At 32.8% G+C, this 25,692-nt stretch overlaps 2 protein-coding genes and 1 long non-coding RNA gene across 12 annotated transcripts in view; 2 read left to right on the top strand and 1 right to left on the bottom strand.

Moving 5' to 3' along the window:
• The window catches only part of LOC141457681 (uncharacterized), a 46,253-nt gene that overhangs the window by 2,847 nt on the left and 17,714 nt on the right, over positions 1-25,692 (bottom strand). For 3 of the 9 annotated variants that reach the window (XR_012460446.1, XR_012460439.1, XR_012460445.1), the window contains 7 exons: positions 24,283-24,388; positions 21,457-21,731; positions 16,506-18,364; positions 14,374-14,507; positions 2,831-13,028; positions 2,225-2,333; positions 1,485-1,601 (listed from right to left, as the gene is read on the bottom strand). This is a non-coding gene — a long non-coding RNA (uncharacterized lncRNA). Of the gene's footprint in view, positions 1-1,484; positions 1,602-2,224; positions 2,334-2,830; positions 13,029-13,256; positions 13,396-14,373; positions 14,508-16,505; positions 18,365-21,406; positions 21,732-24,282; positions 24,389-25,692 lie in introns of those variants that run through there. The other 6 variants (XR_012460441.1, XR_012460442.1, XR_012460440.1 and 3 more) reach the window with 6 other exon arrangements.
• Positions 5,161-8,002, top strand: LOC141457676 (uncharacterized). The gene is made up of 5 exons (XM_074134888.1): positions 5,161-5,336; positions 5,511-5,644; positions 7,220-7,340; positions 7,416-7,589; positions 7,699-8,002. The coding sequence occupies exons 1-5, from the start codon at positions 5,219-5,221 to the stop codon at positions 7,857-7,859; spliced, it is 708 nt and encodes a 235-aa protein (XP_073990989.1). The 5' UTR covers positions 5,161-5,218; the 3' UTR covers positions 7,860-8,002.
• LOC141457666 (DC-STAMP domain-containing protein 2-like) lies at positions 11,745-25,552 on the top strand. Of its 2 annotated transcripts, XM_074134872.1 has the most exons (15): positions 11,745-12,006; positions 12,911-13,046; positions 13,234-13,384; positions 13,874-14,033; positions 14,121-14,242; positions 14,879-15,020; positions 15,108-15,321; positions 15,947-16,100; positions 17,123-17,291; positions 18,574-18,738; positions 18,826-19,081; positions 19,305-19,520; positions 20,498-20,673; positions 20,750-20,904; positions 22,614-25,552. In XM_074134872.1, the coding sequence occupies exons 1-15, from the start codon at positions 11,745-11,747 to the stop codon at positions 24,003-24,005; spliced, it is 3,870 nt and encodes a 1,289-aa protein (XP_073990973.1). In that variant the 3' UTR covers positions 24,006-25,552. The 2 variants fall into 2 exon arrangements, with proteins under 2 accessions (XP_073990973.1, XP_073990974.1); XM_074134873.1 differs by lacking the exons at positions 11,745-12,006; positions 12,911-13,046; positions 13,874-14,033 and having other exon boundaries at positions 13,248-13,384.

The following is a 25,692-nucleotide window of genomic DNA, read 5'->3' as shown; positions in this document are numbered from 1 at the left end:
TTATAACAAAATGTTAATGAAAATTAATGCAGTAAAATTACTTAAATAATATCAATGAAGTACTAATGAAATGTTGGGTACTTGCTGATTTGTGTACCTTTTGGCGTTTAATCAACCCTTATACTTAACATTTTAAACTGTAAGTTTTTGTTAAGGAGATTTTTGTACCTTTTGGATAGATTTTCCTTTTTGTTTATTTGGCAAAGTTACATATCTGCTTTACAGATTTTTTTAAAATTTGGAATAAGCAATACTATCATTATAACCTGATAAGGTGGTAAGTCGGAACCGTAACTACCAATGGAGAGATCTTTTTAAAGAATGATTATAGTTGCGGTCCCCAAACCATCCTCAATAACAATTTTTTTGAAAAAGCGTTTTGAATAAAATAGGAAGGTATTTGTACGTAAATAGCAAAATTAAACTGCGATTTCAGTACTTCCTTTTAAGAGGAGTAAGAAAAATAAACTGCGAATTCAGACAAAGATTTTGAAACGAACGACAATTCATTGATGTAAATCGGTTCACTCATTGATAATTTTAACGATTGCAGTACTTCCTCTTAGTAGGAGTAAGAGCATGATGGCACTTCACAGCCACGTAGAGGAGCTTTAACCGCTTCTTCGTGCTAAATTTTATCAAAATCGGACTAAGGGTTATAGAAGTATTGGTATTAGTTTTAGAAAGGGCCTTATTTGGGTGGGGCGAACTCCCCTCCTTATAAGGCACATCGTCGAGACTTTCAAAGTGCAAATCTGTACAAAATTTCGATTCGAATGACACTTCATTCATGAAAAGCGGTTCACGTGTCGATAATTTGAAACTATTGATATACTTCCCCTTAATAAGTGTAAGAGCAGATCGCCGCCTTAATGTTACGTAGGGGAGCCCTAACCCTATCATCCTACCAAATTTAACCAAAATCGGGCCGAGATTTACAGAGTAATTAGTAATAATAATTTTGGATGGGGCCTTACATAGAAGCTAACTCCTCTCCCATTCGATGTACAGCGTCGAGACCCCCAAAAGGCACATCTACATAAAATTCCGAATCGAATGACACCTCATTCATGAAAATCGGTTCACGCGTTTAGGCGCTACTTTGTTTACAAAAAAGGTAAGAACAAGAACATTTTTTGAAAAAGCGGTTTTTGCTCATTTTCGGCAACTTTTTTCTCGAAACCTATTAAATCTGGGTTGTTGCAAAAAAATTACAGTTATAAAGGAGGGTTTGCCCTTTATTTTAAAGAAAATTTGGGAATTCTATCTTTTACAGAAAAAGAGAAAAAAATTGTCAAAGTTGAGTGTTTTTCAACATTACGCTTTTTCGTGCACTTTTTGACGATCAACCCTTATACAACTGTCCTACCGGACAGTTTTAATGATGAATTTTCCAATCAAAAAGTAACCTCCATTTTCAGATTCAAAGGGAAAGATTTAAATTAAAAGATAATTTAATAAAATAAAATAATATATAAGATTACCTGAAGAACATTTCTACAGATGGAGTGTAAGTAGATTCCTTGTTTAGTCTATTATAGGAAATAGAGTGGTTGCGAACCATCTCGTATTTACAGTGGTCCTGGAAGTGTAGAGGGACTCTAAAAATAACGATTTCAGATAAAAGCTGAACTTAACGGGGGTGTAGGTAGACAAAATATCGAAACAGTATTTTTAACACTTAAACCTTTTTTTAGTCAATAAAATCTAAAATCTAATACATTACATATTCCAATTCAAAGGCAAAGATTGATCATAAAAATAAGAAATAATATTTTTGAAAAATAAGTTTATTTGGGTATATGATTATTTGATTGAATTAGATTATTGGAAGAATTTGATCAACAAATTAAATATAATTCTTACATGCTTTAAATATTACTATCTTCGGCTAATAAAAATGTATTTTTTATGAAACGTTTTTTGAAAAGTTATATCTAATAATTAGTTTTGAAAAAAGATTTATCTGGTTCAAGCATGCTTTTATTTGATTGAAAATTCTACAATATTCGCCAATATTTCAATCAAATTTTACCAATATTGAATCATCTAAGCACATTAAAACGTAAAAATTAATTATCAGAAAAAAGGTTTTAGAACTTTTTATAACATTTATAAGTGTGAAATAATAGAAAAGTCTACCTGAAGAACAGTCCCACACAGGCAGTGTTAAGTAAATTCTTTTTACTTTTTTATACTCTAAAATAAAATTGATAAGAATCACCTTATATTATTGGTGTGCTGCTGAATGTAAAACGGGGCCTCTTTCTGGGCTGCAAGCCGGTATAATCTTAGAAAAGCCGATGAATGAAAGCATTTAACTCAATTCACACCTTGTAAAAACAGAAGAATTTTTCTGTGTAAGTACATATTTTATGAAGCAGTTCAAGTATGTAGCAATCTAATTAAACCATTCAGTATTCAATTTTCATGAAAAAAGTTTAATTTGGATCAAAATGATAAGTGTTTTAACTTCTACTATGTTCCCAACTCACTCTACAGTATCTTACTGTGAGGGTGGATACATTCATGGTTACAAGATAACACATGTTGAGTGTGACATTTAAAATGATAATGAACTACAAAACATTTCTTGAAAAACGGTGTAATAAAATTAATAAAACCTAGTATGTATTTATGTCGTGTGTGACGTATTGTATTTTTGTTATGTAGGTAATGTTTTAGAATTGTCTTACATATATGAAGGCCTGGATATTACAAATACACAAATAGAAACAATTTAGAGATTCAGTAACAGAAAAAACAGTAATATAAAAATAAAATAAAAAAGTAAAATATAATAAACTCTTTATAATTATTGAAAACTTACGTGGCTATGCGGGTTGGTTGAGATACAGTTGATATTTGTAATATCCAGGCCCTGAAGAAGACAATATATTTGTCGAAACGTTGGCAAAAAAACGAGTTGAAAGCATTTAACTCAATTCACACCTTGTAAAAACCAAAGAATTTTTCTGTGCAAGTAAATCTTTGATCAAGCAGTTCAGGTACTTAGTAATCTAATTAACTCATTTAGTATACAATTTTCTTGAAAACAGTTTAATTTGGATCAAAAAGAAAAGTAACTTATTGTTATCCCGGCTCACACTTGAATTGTTGACTGAAAGAGGAAGGTTACATATTTGGTTACTAAATAACACATGTGGGTGATACTTAAAATTTTAATGTACTGGAAAACATTTTTTGAAAAATAGTTTAATAAAATTAATAAAACCTAGTATGTATTTATGTCTTGTGTCATACATAGTATTTTTGTTATTTAGGTAATGTTTTAGAATTGTCTTTTGTATGAGGGGGCGCTCTTTTTGTAATCAGAAAACGAGTTGTACCAAGCTCACTTTTACTAGAGAATATTGTACAACTAGAAGATATTACTATAAAATTAAATAACGATAAACATGTGATATTAATAAATAATGTGTAAATAATAAAATCTGGTAAACCTTTAAGATTGAAGATGAAGCAACATGCTGAAATGTCAAGCTTTTTGTTTTATTTTTTGTATTATAGTGTTTCAATAAAGTTTTCTAGCTGTATATTTGTTTCACACGAATTGTCTTTAGATAGCATGTCTTAGTTATAATTAATTTTGGTTTTAAAAAATGTTTTTTGAATGGCTTTCTGTGTCTGGGTGATTCTTTCTTTCTGATCTCCATACGCCTTCCTATTCTTTCTTATGTAACATCACCATAGGTTGTTGATACTGTCCGTTTTGTGACTGTGGTTGATAAAGCAGTTTACTTATGTAGAATCGGTTTTGTTATATTTGTACGAGCATATTTGTTCTTTCTATCTGCCTTTCATCTTTTCTCCCACTCTGGGCAGACTGCTGTCGTCATGAGAGCTTTTCTTTCGGTAGGTGCAGCAATTTTAGCCAGATTTTGATAAAATTTGGTAGGGTGAAAGGGTTAGCGCTTTCCTACGTTACATCAAAGTGCTGTTACATCTGTTAAGGGGAAGTATTGCAATAGTTTCAAATAATAGTTGCGTAAACAGATTTACATGAATGAAGTGTCACTCGAATCGAAATTTTTGTGTGGATATCATTTTTGGGGACACGATGCATACATAATTTAAGAGGGGAATGTTCCCCACGTAAGAAGGCTCTCTCATTTATAATAATCATTAACTCTGAAACCTTAGTCCGATTTAATACAATTTGACAAGTACTATAAAAGCAGCTTAATTTTTATTACATTTCTTAAGAGGAAGTAGTGTGCCCGCAGTTTAATCTCTCAGTGAAAATTACTATTTAACTACAAATAAAAATACTTTCCACTATTATTCGAAACTGATGTTTGGAGACGGCAGCTTCTTTTAAAGTATTTTTCTTTTGGTAGATAAATTCCCACCACTATTCGACACCAAATTATAATGAAGTATTACTTTCAGAAGTTAAGAAAATCTCTAAACCAGATATGCAACTTTACATAATAGACTTTAAAAGGTTTAACTTTCAGGAAAAAGGCATTATATTATTTAAAAAGTTAGAATGATAATTAAAGAAATTAGAAATCTATTACTTTCATTGGAAAGTATAAAAAAAAATGAATTGCACATAGGTTTCTGGGAAATCTATAACGTTGATGTTAATGTTGTGCGTGGGGATACTAACTAGTACAACAAGGCATTAATAAAAAATGTATTCCCTATACCCTGGCTAAAAAATAAGCCTAATTATTCTCGATATCCGAATATTTATTTATGATTTGATATATAAATTGGTTTAGATCAAGGAATGAAAAGAATAATCTATTTAGAAGGTACAAAAATCATCTTAACAAAATTTTACAGTTTAAAAAATTAAATATAAGGGTTGATTAAACAACAAAAGATACACAAATCAGCAAGTACGCGACATTTAATTTATACTTCAGCTCGTAATTTCATCATTAAACCCATTACTGCAATTGACAAGCTATTAATGATACTTAACTTTGGAGAGCCACCGATGTTGTGTAGTACCTCCTCTCATGTCACATACAGTCATCTGCTTGACATGTTGCAGTGACAATGTGCCTACAACTTTGTAAATTAAGCTATTAAATAGAAACATATATATAAGTATATGAGGAAAAATTCATTTCCATTTTGAATATTCAAATCATCTGTAGATTTGGTCGTATCATATGTATTTTGGTAACTTTTATTAGTATGCTCCAACAATAAAAATATTTTTACAAATAACGGAATAATAATGGCTGATTTAAAGGCAAAATCTGCAAATCCCATTGAAATGATTTCTGGTAAACATGAATCAAAGCAATGTGGTGGCCATTCGTGGCTTAAAAATGTAGGCGGAGGTACTGGAAATGGTAAATATATATTTCTATATAAAGAATTTTGTTTTTCACTTGGTGGAAAAATACAGAAACAGTCCAAATTGAAGCAATAACTTTTAAATTTTGATCAATTTAACTTTTCAAATAGATATTTCTTTGTACCATAACATATATGCTTCTTAATAAACACAAAACACGCAATCACAGAAGATGCTGGGCAGTCAGATAAAAAAAAAACTTCTATGGGTTATCAAGAATTTAATCATCCTCCAATAATAGGAAAATTTATGAACTATGGTGAAAGATTCGATACTCGTATGCATAACAAGTTTTTAAAACAGGTAGAAAGAATATGGTAAATATTTTTCATTATTTTTAAAAAGTTTCATCGCAAAAGATTAACAAATTTTGATAATTTCTAAAACATTAACTTTTCATAATAAATAGTTGAACTATAAAAAAAGGTTTTAAGTTGTTCAAAATTAAAAAAAAAACGGATTCCTTTTGAGAAACATATATTTTCTAAAACAAAATATATTTGACCGTACCATCTAATTAATAATAATAATTTTTTACAATAAAATTTTGTTCCTGAGTAAAAAAAGAAAGTAAATAAGAAAGAAATAAATCTTTTTATTTGCTTGGCAGGTGTTTTCTGCCTTAAAAAAATATTAGTGAAAATTACAAACAAACAAAAAAATACGAACAGAACCTGAAATTAAACAACGGAAAATATGGTAACAATGGTAAAAAAATATGTATAATTAAAAACACAATAAAAACAGGGTTCAACATGAAATTAACTTGCTCCAATTATGAAAATATTAGTTTATATAAGCACTTAAGATTAAATTAACTTCTATAAGTTTCTGTTTACTGATGTTAATAAATAAACTATTACTTATTCTTTAATTACTAGATAATTTACAGAAACAACTAATAAACTAAAAAGATATAGTACAAAATATAGTTCAATAATTGTATTCTATACTTTCCAAACTCCTAATTGAAGTGGTAAAAAGAGCATTTTTTTTGTAAGACCGTAGGAAATAATAAAAACTGAATTACTGTTCTGAATTAATGTATTATTTTTGGTGACTAAATGATAATTTCAATAGGATGAAAAATAAATGCCAGTTTCAGTCATGATAAACTTTATTATGCCAAGCTTTCGACCTTGGGACTAGGTCATCTTCAGGGCTAATTTACAATATACTGTTTTACATCATTAGAGGGTTGGTCCATGAACAGTTCAAGACAGAAGACACACCAACTCTCTAATGATGTAAAACAGTATATTGTAAATTAGCCCTGAAGAGGACCTAGTCTCTAGGTCGAAAGCTCGGCAGAATAAAGTTTATAATGACTGAAATTGGTACTAATTTTTTTTATCCTATAGTAACAGAAGTTAGCTCTTTGTAGCCTTGATATATAAAACTTTAAGCATTACACGACTGACAGCAACATTTTAAAGTGAACATTGACAATTCACATGTTTTCGAGCTATGAAAAATATAAGACTTCCAAACGAAAGTTGAAAGATGAATAAAATCTAACAAAATAAGTTAGATGTTTGGCCATTGATACCGTACAAGCTTCAATGTACCGTACAATCATTAGATAGAAAAAAAAAAATCCTCTAATGTCTGCTGTTGCAGACACCTCTGGTAAACCATCTTTAGGAACTGAACGAATCACATTTCCCTTAAATCTTAAATTTTTTCTTACGGAATTTCTTATAGAAATATTAACCTAATTATTAATATTAGAAATAATATCTTATGGACTCATTAACCATACCATGCGGCTTTTTTTTGATTTTTTTTAAAGCTTAGAAAAACGCCCTAAAAAGTGATTTTTATTAATTTATATAATATTATTTAAAAATATATACATATTTTTTTCCCTAAAAACAGTTGTATCTTAAATACCCATCTATATTGCCAGAAGATTTACCTAAGGATGATTTCGAGTTTGGAATAAATTTGAAATTTCAAGGTTTACGATCGGACATTACTACTTATAGATGTGATTATGGTGAGCATTGAAAACAAAAGATTTAAATGAATTCTGTATCCTGGTATGGTAAATATGATCATTATAACTGCTCAGGAGATATGAAAGAGGAACCTACACCAGATCTTTATAGGGCCGCAGGACTGCACAGAAAAGAACAATTCGAAGAAGCTGTTCCTCCAATGAATCCGCTATATTTCCAAAGTGGCGGTAGACATCCAATTTCAGCTATAAAAGAGCCCAGCAAACGCAGACCTCGTGTTACTGAAGGTGATCTATTTCAAACTAAAACCTTTTTCGTGATAATTTTTAATGATTATACCTGATTTGTACATAGGTATATATACTCTTATATATATATTTTTTCTTGTGATTGCAGAAGCATTCATGTCAAAAGAAAAATCAGAAGCGGACAAATATGGAAAAAATCAAAGTGAATACGATCAAAACATCAACGGCTTAGCGAAATATTTTTACAAGAATAAAATTTATACAAAACCATTCGTGTTTGTGCGAACGTTGCCTACACTTCGAAAATAAATCTTCTTCATAGCCTTCTGATAAAAAGTATTTATTTATTTATTGTTATTGTGGTCTTGTTTGCACCTGATAAAAAGTAAATACTTTGTAAAATTGTCAAATTGCTAATTCTGTTTGGTAAAATATATATTTTTTTATTTGAACACCAATTTCTTCAATAAACAAATAAGAAATCTATGTACCTAGTACGCTATCATGTAATTGTAGATTGTATTAAAAGGGCGGCTCCACCAGAAAGGGGAAGGAACGCAGGCAATCCAAAATGTCCATTGTTGCCCGCCCACCCCTCATCTCATGAGAGATACCGGGGCTTTAAAACAACAAATCCGGCTAAAATTTGCCAGATGCCAATACAATAAACTAATAAAGTAGTATCAGGACACTAGGGAGCATGGCGACTTGAATCGCCCAGTGCACTGAATAAACCTAGAAAGTTCTGGTAAAGATTACCAGATGCTACAATCTCCGGTAGGGAGACATTTGACCTTCCGAAGACGAGAAATCTAGTTTTAGAATAAACGGGCCACACCTCTACAAAGTGCCGGCACAGTCTCATTGGACTCACCACAGCCAGCGTAAATTGGCGACTGGGTAAGGCCGTATTTGACAAAATGGTACTCGCTAAATTCGCATGTCCACTCAACACCTGAACCAACTGGCGGATCCGAGACCTGCTAAAACCAACTATAGCCGTTTTTGACAGGCCAATAAATGTTCTTAGCCTGACGGCAGTCAGCACGGGATCTTCACCGTTTCCAATGTTCCTTCAAAATCCACTGCTCCACCTCTGTTCTACAACGTCGATAGGATACAGGGATAATGGGCTGAGGAGTCATTGTTATCTTCGCAGCTCCTTCCTTTGCTGTTTCATCTGCAAGTTCGTTACCCGGAATCCCGGAGTGACCAGGGGACCAAGCAACTGACGCTATTATGTAATAGTCTTAACCACTATTACTATTATAATTTTAATTATAAAATTAATTATATATATATAATTTAATTACATAAATATATAAATGTACAAATTGTTAAGTGTTAATAAAAACCTATGCATTTACAAATAAATAGCTTCTTTTTATTTACGAACTTTCTACCAAGTTATTACCACCTTTCAGCAATATGTCTAAATAAAAAAATAGAAGTTTAATAAGTAAAATAAATGCGAATGGTTCAAAAGGATGTAACACTGATAAACAATCAACTGCAAGCAATCAAAAATGTAAAAAAAAAAATATATGAAAATGAATTAAAAAATACAGAATTAACATGCATTTTCGATGTTGAATTTTTCAATAAAAAAAAAAGCAAAAAAAGTTATCAAGCACGATAGACTTGTCCTCTAGTCATTAGAGAATAAAGAGTAAAGAGAGAATTCAATTTCTCACAACTAAAATTTGTCCAGTTTATCCTTAGTCCCAGAACATGCAGGTCATGTGGAAAATAAGGAAGACCAACTGCCTGCTTAAATATATGTAGTGGCAATAAACCGTTAGTTTGACTTACTTATAAATTTGAGAGGATTCGGACAATGAATAAACTAATTTTATAACAACGTTTTGGCCACATACACACACACACTCACACACAATCAACTCACTCTTAAAATTAGAGTGGATTTCTGGATCAAAAACTCACAAATTTAAATTGATAATATTCAACAGCCATGACGTCACTAGAAGTTTTAGCACGAAGTTAGGTCTGAAGCAAGGATGTTTGCTATCACCTATGATGTTCTCTCTCTATATAAATGATCTACCTGAGTACATAGGGGGCGGTATGGAGGTGGATGGTACAAGAATAAACTGTTTAATGTACGCAGATGATATAGGCCTTATTAGCTCAACTCCCAGAGACCTTCAGAACATGATAAATAGATTGCACGAATACTCGAATTTATGGAACTTAAAGATAAACTTGAATAAATCGAAAATCGTGGTATTTAGGAACGGCGGCAAACTGGCTCGCGATGAGAAATGGTTTTTGGGTGGGTCGTGCATTGAGACAGTAAATTATTATAAATATCTGGGTATCGGAATGACACCGCAGCTATCCCTGAGACGGCATTTCGAAGATAAGTTATCTGTATCTAAATATGGGATTAATTGCACTTGGAGAGATCTTGTTGGTAGAGGCGAAATTCCGTTATCAACTAAGTATTCCTTGTTTAATGCGGTCTCACGTGCTGCTATGTGTTACGGTTGCCAAGTGTGGGGTCACCAACAGTTTGATGAAGTAGAAATACTATTAAGATATTTTATTAAAAAACTGTTTGCGTTACCACGTTGGACACCGAGTTACATGTTGTTTATAGAGACTGGGTTAAAACCTTTGTATCTACATACATTAAGAATGCAGATACAATATATAATAAAAGTTCTACAACTACCCGACCATCGTCTGCCCAAAATTATTGCACAAAAAGTAATAAATAAAAAACTATAATGGTATCGCTCGTGGCTAGAATTATCGGATCGTTATGGTTGTGGCGTCGAGAAGTTCCTGGAGGAGCGTGTAAAGTTGCCTGATTGGAAGAGTACAATTCTGCAATTGTTTGAAGATCGGCATAAAAGGGATATGTTGTCATTGGCCTCCCGCTCGCAGCATTACTCTCTTTATAACCAGCTATTGAGTCAGGATCTACCTGATAATTATAAAAATTATACGTCAGACGAGAGTTGTCTACACCTAAAGAGAGTGGTGTTTCGGGCGAGATGCCAGCTGCTAAATCTGAACTTCAAGCCGTGGGCAGATGAAAATTCCCGACTCTGCACTATGTGTAATTTGGGTGTAGAAGAGTGTGCTTTCCACTTCCTTGCCGTGTGTCCGATACTCAGGGAGTACAGAGTAAGTTGGTTTAACAAGGCAGAATTGACCAGTGACGAGGCTATTAGTCTTTTAAATGGAAAGGGCGACTGGTACCCGTTGTATTCATACGTACAGACCGCTTCCACTTATAGAGCTTTCCTGATTTCACAATACAATGAATAATTTTATTTTACACTTCAATGGTTTATTTTTATTTATTTTATTCTGTTTTATGTATTTTACCTTTAATCTCATACTAATTATTTTATCTCCAATCTCTTACTACAGAAGTACGTTATTTTTGGTTGCATTGAAAAAAAAAAGTGTAATTATTATTTAATTAAGTAATTCGTTTCTTAAAATTAGAAGTAAATATTTTCAGTTGTTTTTAACATACGAGGTTAACTTGGCAGACGGACAAATGTCCATTGTCTATAGTGTATTTGTATATATAAATTTTTGTGAGTATTTTGTAAATTTGAAAAATAAAAACACTATCTATCTATCTATTCAACATCCATGAACGAAAAAAAAAATCACTGATTTAAGAAATCTGAAAATGTGAATAGCACTCTTCCCTCAGTGGTATGAATTTTTTGAAGTCCTCCTTAAATGAAGCCAACAAATATGTGAACTATTAAGAAACACTACCCCTACAGCTTCTTGAGTGTCTAAGTAATGGAGTAGCGTATGTAGTAGTGGGTGGTATATTAAAGCTGAGATACCACGGGTCTCTAAGAATTGGCTAGCTTTATTGTACCATTGTACATAAGAATTGTACCATTCTTGAATGCTTAAACCTAAATCACGAATACGACATCAACGAACACTGCACTAAATCATTCAAAAAGAGGGATGACAGCCTTCCGAAAATTGTTGTTTCAGTTGCAAAAATTGTACAAAATGATGTTAAGCTAAGTCAATAAAAATTTCCAATTGGTACGTTACCAATTGTCCGAATAATTTAATCAGTGTCTGTATGTTTTTCACCATATTATTAATAAATACCAGATGATTTGTATTTTTTAACAATTTCTCCAACTTAAACCCTATAAATCAAACGAATAAAGTTGGGTAAAAATGTGTTTTCTAACGTTAGTATTGAAAGCTTTAAAAGTAAAACGTAAATTGAAAAAATATAAAATTAAGAAAAATCTAGCTGGGAAAGGTCAGAAGCCGGAAAAACCTGCAGCTAAATTTTGGAGTAAACATTGTCCAGTATGGTTAGGTGGTCGAACCAAGTCACCGGAAAACTACAACGCGTTAGAAAAATTTTGCAAAAAAATTAGCACTTACGGTACATTTGAAAATTACATTGTAAAAAGTATTATTGGATTTTTGGGTAAGTGAATTCCATTAAATGGAAACTCGTTTTACTTTGCTTTAAGTGGGAGCATTGAGATTTTAAAATGTTCTCTGGGTATACATGTTTGGTGATCTCCGAAAATGTTTTGATATTGAAAATCATAGAAATTAATATCAAATTTTAAAATCGCATTTAGGCTCTATTTATACACTTTATTTTTCATATTGTGTGGAAATTCTTGAGAAGTAAAGACTACGATAAGCTACCCTCTCAAGAGGAATTTGAGTTTAAAAAATATGGATCAACCAACTGTCAACCATGGTAGGTAAATGGATTAAGTGAGTGGCCAATATTCTGACTTTGAGATATTTGCTTGGAAGTGTGAATTTGCTGAAGAGTTTTTCAGTTTTCCGTCAATTTTTTAAGAAAAAAAACAAAACACTTAAGCTGATATGTTTAAACTTACAATAGTATGTTTAAACGATATGTGCGTTACGCTTAAGTGATAAGCTATGTTTACTTTGAAATATATTCCTTGAAAATTTATTTTAGGACAGAACGTGTGCAGGCATTGTGTGCGCCTTTTTCTAATGTGCCTGTTCATTGAATTGTACGGTATTACCACTTCTTCTAACTATTACTCTAAGTTTGAAGCAAATCCGTTCACCAGAATCGGAAATAACTGGAAAGATTTCCTTTGAGCATCGACGTGCGACAGTTATTTAATTAACGTTCCACTTTCGTTTGAAACTATTTTCTTGAAAATTTTAAGAAGTGAATCCTCGAAGTTTATACTTCCCAGAAAACCACTTTTTATTCTATATAGTAAACTTACAGGAGAGTCAAATAACTTACTTTTTGGTAAAAATTCGAAGTTGAATACTTACTTTGCAGCTATTTCTTGGTTGCCAAATATATTTATCAATTTTATTGATTTCAGGAGGAGTTTGTCTGACGTATGCCTTCTTCGCACTGTTCATATTGCAGCTAAATTTTTCATTCATATCCGCCACCATGCTGTGCTCCATATTTGGCATGGTGCTTACTCTGGGTCTGGCCTATTCATACAGAGTCAGGTTAGTTTCAAGTAATATCACTTTAATCTAAAATAATTTTGTAATGAAGACATGAGTTTTCTCTAATCAAAACTAATCAAAAAGGATTATGAGGGCAATTACGTGAGATGCGATCTGCCACTCACTACTTTGATTCAATAATAATTACCGTAGTAAAGTCTGAAATTAACAGCATACATTTTTGTAGATGCGTAGTATTGATGCTTTTACCTCAACTGTTCAGCAAACGAGGGCGTCAAGCTTTGACCGCTTATGCTTTTATCTTGGTGTTGACAGGGCCAGCAAAGAATAGCTTGCACAATATGAGAATGCTTTCTGAAAGTTTGGCTTGTGGACAGGTAAGTAAACATTCTTCCAGAATAAAGCTGATCTGTCGTCAGCTTAGTGAACATAGTTGGGGGCCTTTACATCAGAGTTAGCGCTAACCTTTGCTAATTAATCACCAGGAATTCCAAATTCATTCATTATGATCCGTTTTTTGAGGCCTTTCCTTCAGTTTGTTGGTCTTCTAATGCAAAAAGAAGACAACAAGTAAAGAGAACTTTGGGAGGTCTTCCGATTCTTGATATCGAAAGACAAACCCTACCTATTTAAAAGTTGCGTTATTAAATGTTAATACGAAAACTCACGCTTATTTTCTAATGAACACATTCAATTCTTTACTGATGTCCAATTAACGAAAACCAAAATAGATGTTTGAATTTCAGGCAGAGATTTGGCTTTTAATCTCTTTTTTATAATCTGCGATTAACACCCAAGCAACACGATCAATTTCAAATGAAAAATGCAGCAATTATTTTTAAACTGTTGCTAGTTAATTATTTTAGGCCAAACTTAAGAGAGCAATCAAATCAGTGATCGATATATTGAACGAACCAATAAAAGCTATTCGTCTATCTCTGCAATTAATAGTTAAAAAAATCAAAGAAATGATAAACAAAGTCAAAGAAATGCTATCAGCGATCAAGAGAACTATCTTATCTATTTGTAAGTTTCGGGAAGAGCTTTATAAAACAGAGTTAGGGATAAATTTATAATTTTACTTATCATTTTATTCGTGTTTTCATTTTACAGTGGGTGTATTGAAAGCTGGATTTGATTGGTTGAATAGTGTAGTTTCAATTTGTAGCAAGAAAATGGGCACACCTTTTGAAAGATGCTCAAAAGTGTTCGATGAAGCTGTTGTAGATTGTAAGGTAAGGGCATCAAGATTCAAATTTATTTTTTCCACACTTTGATGGTTAAATTCATATGAATTTGATTAATCACGAAATAAGATCTAAAAATAACCAGAATTTAATGAAAGTGGGTAAATTTTTATACCTACATTACAGAGTCAAATTCAATGAAGATGGAGAGGGTCCCGTTCTCAAACACTTTTAGTGACTTTTCGAAGGTTTTAAAAGAAAAAAGTATCTTTTTAAAAGTCCTCCATTCGTTATTGTGAACATACTGTCACTTCTGCTAGAAAAAAGACAAAGAACACAACTAGGAATTGCAGTGAAATTAGACGGAAATTAAAAAGCCAATTTCTCACCTCCTATCATAGCATGAAATGTAAATATAAGAAAATTGTACCATTGTGGAGATGTTTCTGAGCCTATCGTGCCTTAAAAAAATGTAAGCCAGATTAAGTTGACGGTGTAACTTAGCCTGATCAGACGTAACTGCTAGGTGATTTGCCATAACCAGAGTCAAAAGGAATGGACTTAGTAACTATCTCTCCAATTCAAAATCTTCAAATGCTATAGGGCGAAGATATATCATTAGGTTGTGCAAAAGACCCAAAAGTTGTGTTACTGGTTCTTACAGGTCTCATACATTAATTTCAGGCTAAACTTGGGCCGCTATTTAACTGGATGTGCTCTGTGGCCTACATGGTATCAAGTGTCTGCTACACTGTCAAATTCCTAGATTATATTTGCGCATTATTTGAATTTGTAAGTGATGAGATTGTTTCTAAAGTAAAGAAAAGTGAGTTGAACTTTTAAATCTAACAATTTAATTTAATTCTAGTAAGAAAATAACTACTTCATAAATAATTTTTTCTGCTTGTTTTAGAATTTCGTGAATTTGCCTACAGAGTTCGCAACATCTTTTACGTTAGTATTGAATATAATCATTCATTTGAGATAACCACCAATCAATCGAAACCGATTCGTGATATCACGGCTGGTATTGCTTTGGAAATACGGCAGAGGACTGGCGGACTGTTGACTTTGTTCGATTGGATGAGTTTTGCATTCAGTTTCTTCTTCTTATACATGATCTTTCAGTTACGTCACTGCCTTTCCATTTTGATGACTATATGATAAATAATAGAGTCAGCTGATGTGAACTTCATCACAATTTCTTATAATGAATTGATTTTTTGGAGTATAGAAGTTTTGAGGGACCGTCTAAAATATTTTTTAATAAACTTCATTTTTACTTACGTTTAGGCAAATTAATTGCCTTCATCAGGGTCTGTATAAAGGGATTATACAAACTATTCAATAAATTCATAAATAAGAAATATTTACTTAAATACACAATTAATATATAATTTGTTTTTTAAGCCTGATGATAAGCAAACTAAAGTATTGCCTATTTTTTGAGGCGGTTTGTACGTCCTACACCAATTTGTTTTAACCATTATTTGTTTATTTTACTAATAATGGTATTAACCATTAAATAAAATCCAAGGTCTGGCCCGGGAATCGAAACCAGTACCACTCAATACAACATAGCTTTGGAGAGTGTAGCCTATAACCGCTCGGACACCGTGGCTGATTATATGATAATAAGTTTAGATCAAACACCCAAATTAACTTCGTTATATCGACATTCTGAACTACATTACCCATGCTTTTGTAAAATACTAAGAAAAAAAAAATACATATTTACTTTTTTCTCTGCAGAACAATACATTATAAAAGGAAATTCCTGACACAAGATTGGTACGATAACAGATTCATAACAGACAACATTATTATGCTGGATTTGAAAAGAACCTATATGGGAAGAGAAACAATCCTACCGTTAAACTTTCACGAAAGGAAAAAGTATATTTCGGTAATTTGGGATTTTGTTGAAAAATATAATGAACGATAATTAGAATTTAATAGCTCTGATAGCAATAAAATGAGGAAGAAGATGGTCTGATAGGTCTCAAAAGAGACTAAGTGACTAATGGATGTGGACTTGACTTGAACAATTTTGTTTCTAGATGTCCGACATCTCGCTTCTTGATTTGATTTTCCCCAACTAATCTAGGCTCCCTAATTTCATTTTGCAATTTAAAAAAGTACTCTTGCTGTTTCAAACAAAATGCGGTTTGGCCAAAATATCTTTAAACATTAGATTAAAATTAGACCATGGGATGGAGTTTATTACCAGGCACTGCTGTTAAAAGAGGCGAATTATGGTCATAATCGTAATTTAGGTTTAGCACACAAAAAAAAAAAAAAACTAGCTAACCAATCATTATTCAATAATTTATCTTTTGTCCCTGAATGATTGGGTCTCCTCCAAACAATATGTATCGCCAAAAATGTCAGTCTTACACGACCTTGAAAATACTTCGAGGAATCTTGTAGCCAACAGAGGCCGAGATGACTGAGAAAACTGCCGACTCTTCAGCCAGAGTTCCCAGGCATACCCGAGAAGATATCACATATCCTATTATCACCGTATCCTTCCGCTCTTTCCTTTTCTTTTATCTTGGGTTATCCTAGAACCTGCAGAGTCATAATTTTAAAGTTATTATTTGAGAATTATTAATTAGTGATTACTTTTTTTAAATATTATGGTGGTTAATTATTAATTTCTTTAAAGATATCAAGCGAAAAAATATCATTAAAAAAGGTGATTTTGTTGAATTCTAAATTAAAAAAATTCTCTTTAGAAACCACTTACTTCTCAAACCAAATCTGCGCTCCCCAAAAATGATTCTGGGGGTCAGAATTAAAGAACGCCCCATGCAGGATGTGTAGCAATTGATTAAAAGTATTTACTTTAAAACAAAGGTTTTATATTATCATATTATTTCTAATATTTTTGAATATATTATTATTATTATTATTATTTCACTACAGCTTACGTCATGGCGTTTGGTAGCAAATGAAAGAAGAAGGCTGGCCAAAACTGCCATATTTTTATCAGTAGCTACGATAAAATTATCAATACATATGTTGGCTGATTACAGTTTGTTCTGGATATTAAATATGATTAAATATCATGGCCAATTTCAGACGGAATTAGATGGTATGGCTTTTTTTATCAATTAAGATCATATTGTGATATAAAGTTGGAGAAGCTAGAGCTAGGAATCTATTAGCTACACTTTTAAGGATGATCTAGCCTCAAGACAAGATCTGATTAAAAATCCAGTTTACATTATAAAAAAACAAGGATAAAATTTTTAAATCATTAGCAACTCTTCTGAGCCTGTTTATTTTTCTGTCCCAGTACCCTGATGCCTACCGTTTCTCCAAATTCTGCTTTGTTATGAGCGAGTGGAGTAACTGAGCCTTACGCTACCTACAGCTTTTCTGCTTTTTAAATCTTATCCAGCATCTTTAATCTCTTTAATCTTATTCAGCATTAAAGTACAACATAATTACTTAAAATAAATAGAAGTTTCGAGTATTATTCCTTTAAAACAATTTTAGGTTTTTATTTTTTTGATCAAAGTAGTTAACTCAGCTAAGGTAATCCTCAAAAAAAATCCAAACTAATTTTAGACAAGATTCATTTATTTTGTATCACCAATAAAATACTTGACTTCGGACTTACAAAACCAAGCTTAAGGATAGGCAAGCATACAGCATCAGTGGTCCAATCACTGCAGTACATAGCAGCAATTTATTTTTCTCACGAAAAGGCTGGAAACTTTTTGCAGAACAAGGAAATGATTGCCTGAATTAGTTACCTTACCCCTAAGGATTTTATCATTTACTTGTGGAAGCTACTTGAATTATTGGTTAAATATAATTAACAATGACTGACCAACAAACCAATTATGCATGACAATCAGAGAATAGAATTATCCGTAATGATTGACGAATGATCGGAGAATAAAGTAATTAGTAATTGATCAGTATTTTTGAATAGACCCTTGATCGACACCAAGTTATAGTTGTGCTTTTTCTTCGGCTATCTGTTAAGCGCGACGAACCATGAAGTTACAACTTTGGCACGATGATAAAAACTCTTCAGCTTGTTTTCCATTTCTTTCTCTAGCAAGCACCTCATAGAAGAAGCCTTGGCCGACATCTTGGAAGCTTTCCTGCAACCCCTAACTTTGCACAGCCTCCTTGCTCTTTTGCTTTTCTTTTCTACAAAATAATTAAAATTAAAGGTTAATGCGTCATATTAATAATGTAAAAAACAAATTATAATTGTTAATAAGTATAAGCCCATAAGGAGACCTTTACCTAGAGGTCGAAAGCTTGGTAAATAAATAAAGAGAACAATTATGCTAAAATTGGCAATAATTTTACTTCCCAATATTGGCCAATAATATTAAAACGAACCACTTTTCCAGCGCCCAGTAACGTAGAAGTGAGAGTAAGTGGCACTGGGATGGTTGCTAATTTTTTCCAAAGCATAATTAATGCTTTCCAGCCAAAAGGACTGAAGTATGATCTGGACACTAAACCCTGCCTTCCAGAGCCAAAGCCACCAGACATTGGCGTATACAAACAGATAGGTGGATAAGAATTTTCGTTTCACTAATGAAGAGATTTAATTTTTCAAAAACCTAAAATGTTTTAATGACTTTTTTTTTTTCATTTAGTGACTCTCATCGTGATGACCTGGATATTGGCAATCCTTGAACCGTACGGCTTAAGACTGCGTCATTACGTCATGTCCTATTATTATCCGCAAATAGCTCGTCAAAGGGCTGTATGGTTGTATAACCATATACTCAGATCTCGTGGTTCTTTTATCAAATTCGCACGAAGACAGTTGAGGCGCAAATTCAACAAAGGAGTGGCAGCTTATGGTGAAGGCATTGAAAAAGTCGGATTAATGGATAGATTGAGAGCTTTGTAAGCACTTAATGTTGAGTGTGTTGTTGTAATAATAATAGTAATTATTATTTTTAAAGACGAGTTAAAGTAAACCCTGTGCTATCTGATTTCTTTCTCACTTTTGCATTGTAGATATTGTTTTCATGTCGAATATTATCGCCGTTCTGAAGTTTTTCCAGATATTTTATTGGCCAAATGCTTAGGTTTACAAAACTCTACCCCCTTTTTTTTGCTTTTTTAGATGTCCAATTATGAGAAGAATATGTCCAGGTTCGACATCAAACTTCTGCATACTATGTGGGACGCCAACTTCGCCAAACAATCCAGTAATAAACTGTCCTAGCCCAGGATGTCCAGGAAAATATTGTGGACAATGTTATACCACACTGAATCAGATTTGTACACTGTGTAAAAGTCCAATTGAGTATGGAGATTTGTCAGATGTCAGTGAAGAAAGGTAAAAATGTCTTAGAGTATTCATTTTGGAAAGGAATTTGAAAAAAAATGTACTGTAGTTCAACTTGAGGGCCTCTGTAACTATCTGAGAACACGAGCTCCGACTATTGTCGTAAATTACGCTTCGCTTGATAGCAGGTTTCCTCCTGGGAAAATTAAAAAACTGAGAATCTGGTACTATTCTAAAAATATTTTATTAATTGATGCTCTGTAAGTGCAGGTGGTGGTAAGCCTAAGCCAGGGATGGGTTAGTTAGCATAACTAACTTAATTACCAGGGTTTGTTAGTTCACTATAATACTATCCCAACAAGGCTGAGTGACTATTCTGGCGAACACAGGTCTCCTGGTGGACTGTTACAAGGCATTGCTCTGTAACTACTCCTTAACAAAAACTTACAGTTTAAAAAGTTAAGTATAAGGGTTGATTAAACGCCAAAAGGTACACAAATCAGCAAGTACCCAACATTTCATTAATACTTCATTGATATTATTTAAGTAATTTTACCGCATTAATTTTCATTAATATTTTTTAAGAATTTATTAGATGTCACATACCCTTATGCTGGCCAGTTCATTCATAATAGTTATAATTGTGATAAAATGTATATTATATCTTCGTATAAATAGGTACTTTATTTTAACTCTATTCCAAATTATTCTTTTGATTTCTCTTTAATGTGCCCTTTATTCTGAAGTTGTCACATATACATGCATGTTAAAGTAGAAAAAGACAAATTTAGAGTCGGCTACTGTTTAAATTTGAATCACGATTTAAAGTAGATTTCTCCTACTTTGCACTTTGCTTTGATCGTGATATTTTTGGAAGAACCACATGAGCCAAGAAATCATTTTTCTCTGGTTCAGAAGTCTTCAAAGCTTTTAAATGCGATGAAAACCATTCTAAACACTTCCGTATTCAGTTTAAAAGAAATTTAATTATAGATAGAGTAAAGGAAATAATTAATCATTTCAACTAGAGATTCATCTGAAGAAGATTATGACCTATTGGCAAAGAAATTAACTCAATCAATGAAGAAGAAGAAAAGCTCCATGATAAAAAAGAGTCAAGCAAAAGTTAGAAGTCTTTTACAGGATTCTGAAGGAAGCGGAAGCGAACTTTCTTCAGAGAAAGGCAATGTTTACGAATTAGATGGTAAATTTTTCCAAATTGTAATGGTTGCCCAAATTTATTTAAAGCTGTACTAAACATTTCTCTAAATTTCTTACAGCTGTCCCAAATTTAGATACAACGGATTCTGAGCTATCTTATTCGTATCAAGAAAGGCCAAGACCACTTGGAGACAGACCATCCTTCGCTCTGGCACACGATGTGGAAGCACAGAAAACAGTTGATAGAGTTACAATCGATACTTTTGAAGAGCCGGTATTATTATATGAAGACTTGCTGACATTTTATTTGCAGTGCCTTTTTTAGGTCATTGGACAGTGTTTTCTTATTACAGACAACACTGTCCATCAGCAGATCTTGGGATCTAAACTGTGAGGGGCTAGAAAGAGAAGATTTAAGTTCATTCTATCAGATTTATAAGTTTCCAATTATTAAAAACTTAATAGTTACAAACAAGATTTGAACTGGGGCTCTTCCACTCTACACACATAACCACTAAACTAAACCTGCCTCTCGATTCTGCTGTATCTTGGATCCAATTTCTGGAATTTGGCAGATGTTTGAGATGCTTAGAATCTCTCTCCAGATAGAGAACGTATTTGGGGGATCCAGTCAAAGACGAATTTGGAAGAAATTATATCTAGTCAGGGTGTATAAGTTGGCTGTAGCTATCTTATCTTTACAGGGAGGCAGCTGCCTCAGGGGCTTTATATTAAACGGAAGTACTTGACCTTATTTCAATCAAACACTTTCATACCTGATAGTTATAATTGGGAGAGATAAGAAGATGCTTCTTCTTCTTCTTACCCTATCTCCTTTGTGCCGAGAGGCGTGGAGAAGCAGCCCTTCCATCGATCCCTATCCCGTGCCATCCTTCACATCCCCGCAAGAAATTCTCCTCTAGCTCGGCCTAGACTACGTACGAGGTCTGCCTCTTGCTCTCTTGCCAATAGGTCTGACATCCAGCATTTGCTTCGTCTTCTGTCCATTCTCCATTCTCAAAACATGGCCAAACCATCCCAACTGTCATAAGAAGAAGCATTTTGCTCAAATGGTCAGCGGTAACATTAACTGCGGAACTCCTGGAACATAAATACGTCCTTTTTTTTTACTATTTAGCTGGGGCGCGAGAGTTTCAAGATTGAATGAACAGGCCAAACATGGGTTGAACACATTCATAGCTAAACTCTGAACTTGACAGAACAGACAGTAATGAGGAAACTCACAATGTTTGGGGAAATCGTACCCATTAAACTTTGGATATGCTAAATTTGGATCCAATGATTCTTTACAGGATCCATTATAGTGTTCTGTATTTGAGCACGAAGATTAAAATTAAAAGATTTCTGAGAATGGCCAATACATTTGTTGAGATCTCACAGTTTTAAAAATTTGTTTTAATTTAGTTTTCCTATTTTCTAAAAATTCTTTCAAAAAAAGTGTGAATCTAAAAATAGACCTAACGTTTATTTTAAGTCCAAGTTTATCTGAAATATCATGGCGACTGACTAGAAAAATTAAAGATAAATAGAAAAGCGTGTCCATCAACCACACTTCCGATAGTTCATTTTTTTTACTTGAAATTTCGTTTATATTCTCACACATAAATGTTACAAAGGTGTTGTGATAGAACCGTAAAATTCACTAGAATAGCACTTTAGAGAAGAGCTCTTAACTTTATCCCAATTAAGGTACCGATCGGGTAAAATGTATAAAATGAAACTAATAGATCAAACTAATTGCAGGACTATGCACGGAGAGTGTAAAAAGTTATTAAGAGAATATAATTAGAACTATTTTCGAAAAAACATTAACATTTATTTGGAGAAATAGCACTAGCTGAAAAACGACTTTCTTAAAATAGAAAATCTGCACAAATGCATTAATGTTACTTTTGCAACGGGTTAGAAATGCAACAAACCTTCAGATGATTTAAAATTTTAACAACAGATTTCGCTTTACAGGTAGATGAATTTTATAAAGATGAACAAGACGAAAGGAATCTAGCAGATAGGAAAAAGTCAAGCACCGTGAGAAGTCTAAATAATTTTTTCTTTCCTCCAAGGACATCAGAAGATTCACACAGCGCTGGAAATCCCGACTTAGAAGGGCAAAGAAATTTAAGAAGAGATAGTAGGATGAGCGATTCCGTGCTAAATACCAAAAACAATCCAAGAATATATATGATGGCGCGGGTATGTGATGAAAGAAGCAATCAAGTGACACCATGGGTATCACATTCATTGCAGATGCAATATACACAGTATAGTATTTCTGATGAAACATTTCAAACAAGGCAAAGAAAGAATGTAAAATCTGCGAAACAAGTTTATGAAAATGATAAGCAGACTGTTGATAGTAAACAATCAGTCAATTCCTGGGAAGTGGACAATTTTGGAATTAATTTCAGTAAAATGAAGTACGAAGGTCCGCCGGCGATATTACCAGTCGAGTGTGACAATATAAACAAAGCAATCTGTCCTTCGGAAAAGGTACAAAGCTGGCTTAATTTTGAGAATTTTAAAGAATATCCTATAGATAAGATCCCCATAAAAGCAGACATAGAAGCGGCCATGTTAGATGTAAAGGTCAGGGAGATTAATAAAGGTAAGAAATTTGGCATTTTCAGCAGAATAAAAGAAGTTTTCTTTAATGTTTTTCGTAGAAAGACACCATATGAAATTTTATCTGAGACTGATACAAGTAAAAAAGAAACTGAAACTGAAGAAGAAACATCAGAATCTGAATCTACAGAAGACAAAGAAGAAGAGCATGAAGAAACTCTAACACAAGAGATATTTTCAGAACATTCTAAAGAACTAGTTGAAGAAACTTTGAAAGAAGAATCAGATGAATCTTCCAAATCAGTTGAAACAGATAAAACGGAAACACAACAAATATTTACTACAGAAGAAGAAAGTATTGTATTTGAGGCAAAGGAACCAAAAACTGTTCAGTCTGAAACTTCAACAACAGAGTTTAGCGGATCTCCAGTTTCTGCTACAGAACTTACAAGCGGTGCTACCACTGAAATCGAAGTGACAAGTGGGACAACTGTGCAGAGAGATACAACTTCATTGATATCATTTTCATCTGATAGCAGTACGGTAGACAATCGTGGTAGTCCAGCAAAGCAAATTATTAGAAGAGATTTTAGACAGAGTTATCAAGGAGCAGATAACTTTGATTGGGCCAGTGAAACTCTAGATAATGAACGACAGAGAAATAATCAACAAGAAGAGAATAGACTAGATAATCAAGAAGCTTCAAGCTCTTTAAGACTTAATAGGCCTTCGTTCAGATCGTTGAAGGTTAAAGAAAGTAAAGCTCAACAAATGTACAAAATGTTTAAATGAGGTCCAATCCAAATTCTTGGATACGACAGTAAATTACTGAAGAATTTTTATAAAATACGTTAAATCAAGAAGATAATTAAATATTTTAGTTAAGTAATAATTTAAATAATAAATAAATAAAATAATAATAATAAATATGTGAATGAAAACTATGTTCAGAGATTGAAGTAAATACTTTCAGTTTAATTAAATAGTAAAATCTGTTCTTCTTTTGGCACATGTTGAAGTAGCAGAATATTTAAAGAAAAATAATAATTATAGCAATTGGATTGCGTACCGGATACGGACTTCGAGATCCCAAGTTCGAATTCTGCTGCCGGTCGTTAGATTTTCTTTTCCTACCAGCTTCTTGCAGCATACTGTTCATAAATCCTTGCAGTGCGCTGAAAAAAAGGTCCAGGCATCAATGAAAATGTGGTAAGGTTCGCAGTGCTTGATATATCGCTAATTTTATTCGTCGTAATGATTCGGAAACATGAAGCCTAATTTTCAACCCTTAAATGCTTAATCAACCTCTTATGATGGATGTAAGTCAAAATCCGAACTGATATAACCTGCTGATATAAAGGTTAAAATCAGCGATACGTACAAGCAAGTGCATGCCATCTAGTGGAGAGAGTAAATAATACTATGGTACTACAAGTATCCGCTAGATGGCAGAGGCATCAACAATATGTAGTAGTCGGATTTGTTTTATTTCATGTTTGATGGTTTCTTGATAGATTTTTGATGATTTCAAAAATGAAACCAATCTATAATCCTACCCTCCTCAGTTTCAACACTTTCCAGATTTATTCATGGCTTTATTCTATTACAATAAAAAAGGTACTACAAGGAGACAATTAGTAAAAACGGGAGGAAGATTATACTAATCAAATAAACAGAGAAAAACTTGCGGAAACGATGTAGAGGGCCACAGTTATACGCACAGTTTTGTTTGAAGGCATCTTTAATTATTGAAGAATTAAGTTTGATAAAACGGAAATAAAAAAATTTAGGAAAGAAAGAGGATAATAGAAGAACGGGAAACAGTTCTTGTAGGTCGCAGTGCATCATTAAAATGATGTAACAGAGAACAAATTTAACAGTTAATGTGCGTTGACTATGTCTGTAAAAAGAGTGAATAGAAGAAATACAGAAGGTCAATTCGGAAGGCCACAGACCAAAAGACAGATTGAGGGGGTCACTGGAAGTTATTGCAAGAGGAAGCATAGCCCATGATACCTACAGATTCGGAAATGATTGGCATACTTTTTCGATGGCGTACAAGCTTACAAGATTAAATAATTTGGATTATATAAAATTATGTATGTAATAATTATGTTCAGTATATTACATATTCATATACCTATATTATAACATAGTAGAATATTTGTCTACTATTGTAATAAAAATTTGAATAACACATACATATGTTTAAATAATGTGTTGGAATAATATTATTAAATAATTTTTGTCTAAATATCAGAAGTGCATGCCATCTAGTGGAGAGAGTGAATAATACTATGGTACTAAAAGTATCCGCTAGATGGCAGAGGCATCAACAATGTGTAGTAGTCGGATTTGTTTTGTTTCTTATCTGATGGTTTTCGAAACCAATCTATAACAATTTTATAGCCTTCAACAATTCTATAACTCGTTTATAATTTTATAAACGTGGAAGACATGAATTTTAGAAGATAAAGAA

The sequence above is a fragment of the Rhodnius prolixus genome, unplaced genomic scaffold (assembly GCF_049639745.1).
Source record: "Rhodnius prolixus isolate KJV_2025 unplaced genomic scaffold, Rpr scaffold_5, whole genome shotgun sequence".
NCBI lineage: Eukaryota > Metazoa > Arthropoda > Insecta > Hemiptera > Reduviidae > Rhodnius > Rhodnius prolixus.
This window is presented reverse-complemented; position numbering and strand designations above follow the sequence as displayed.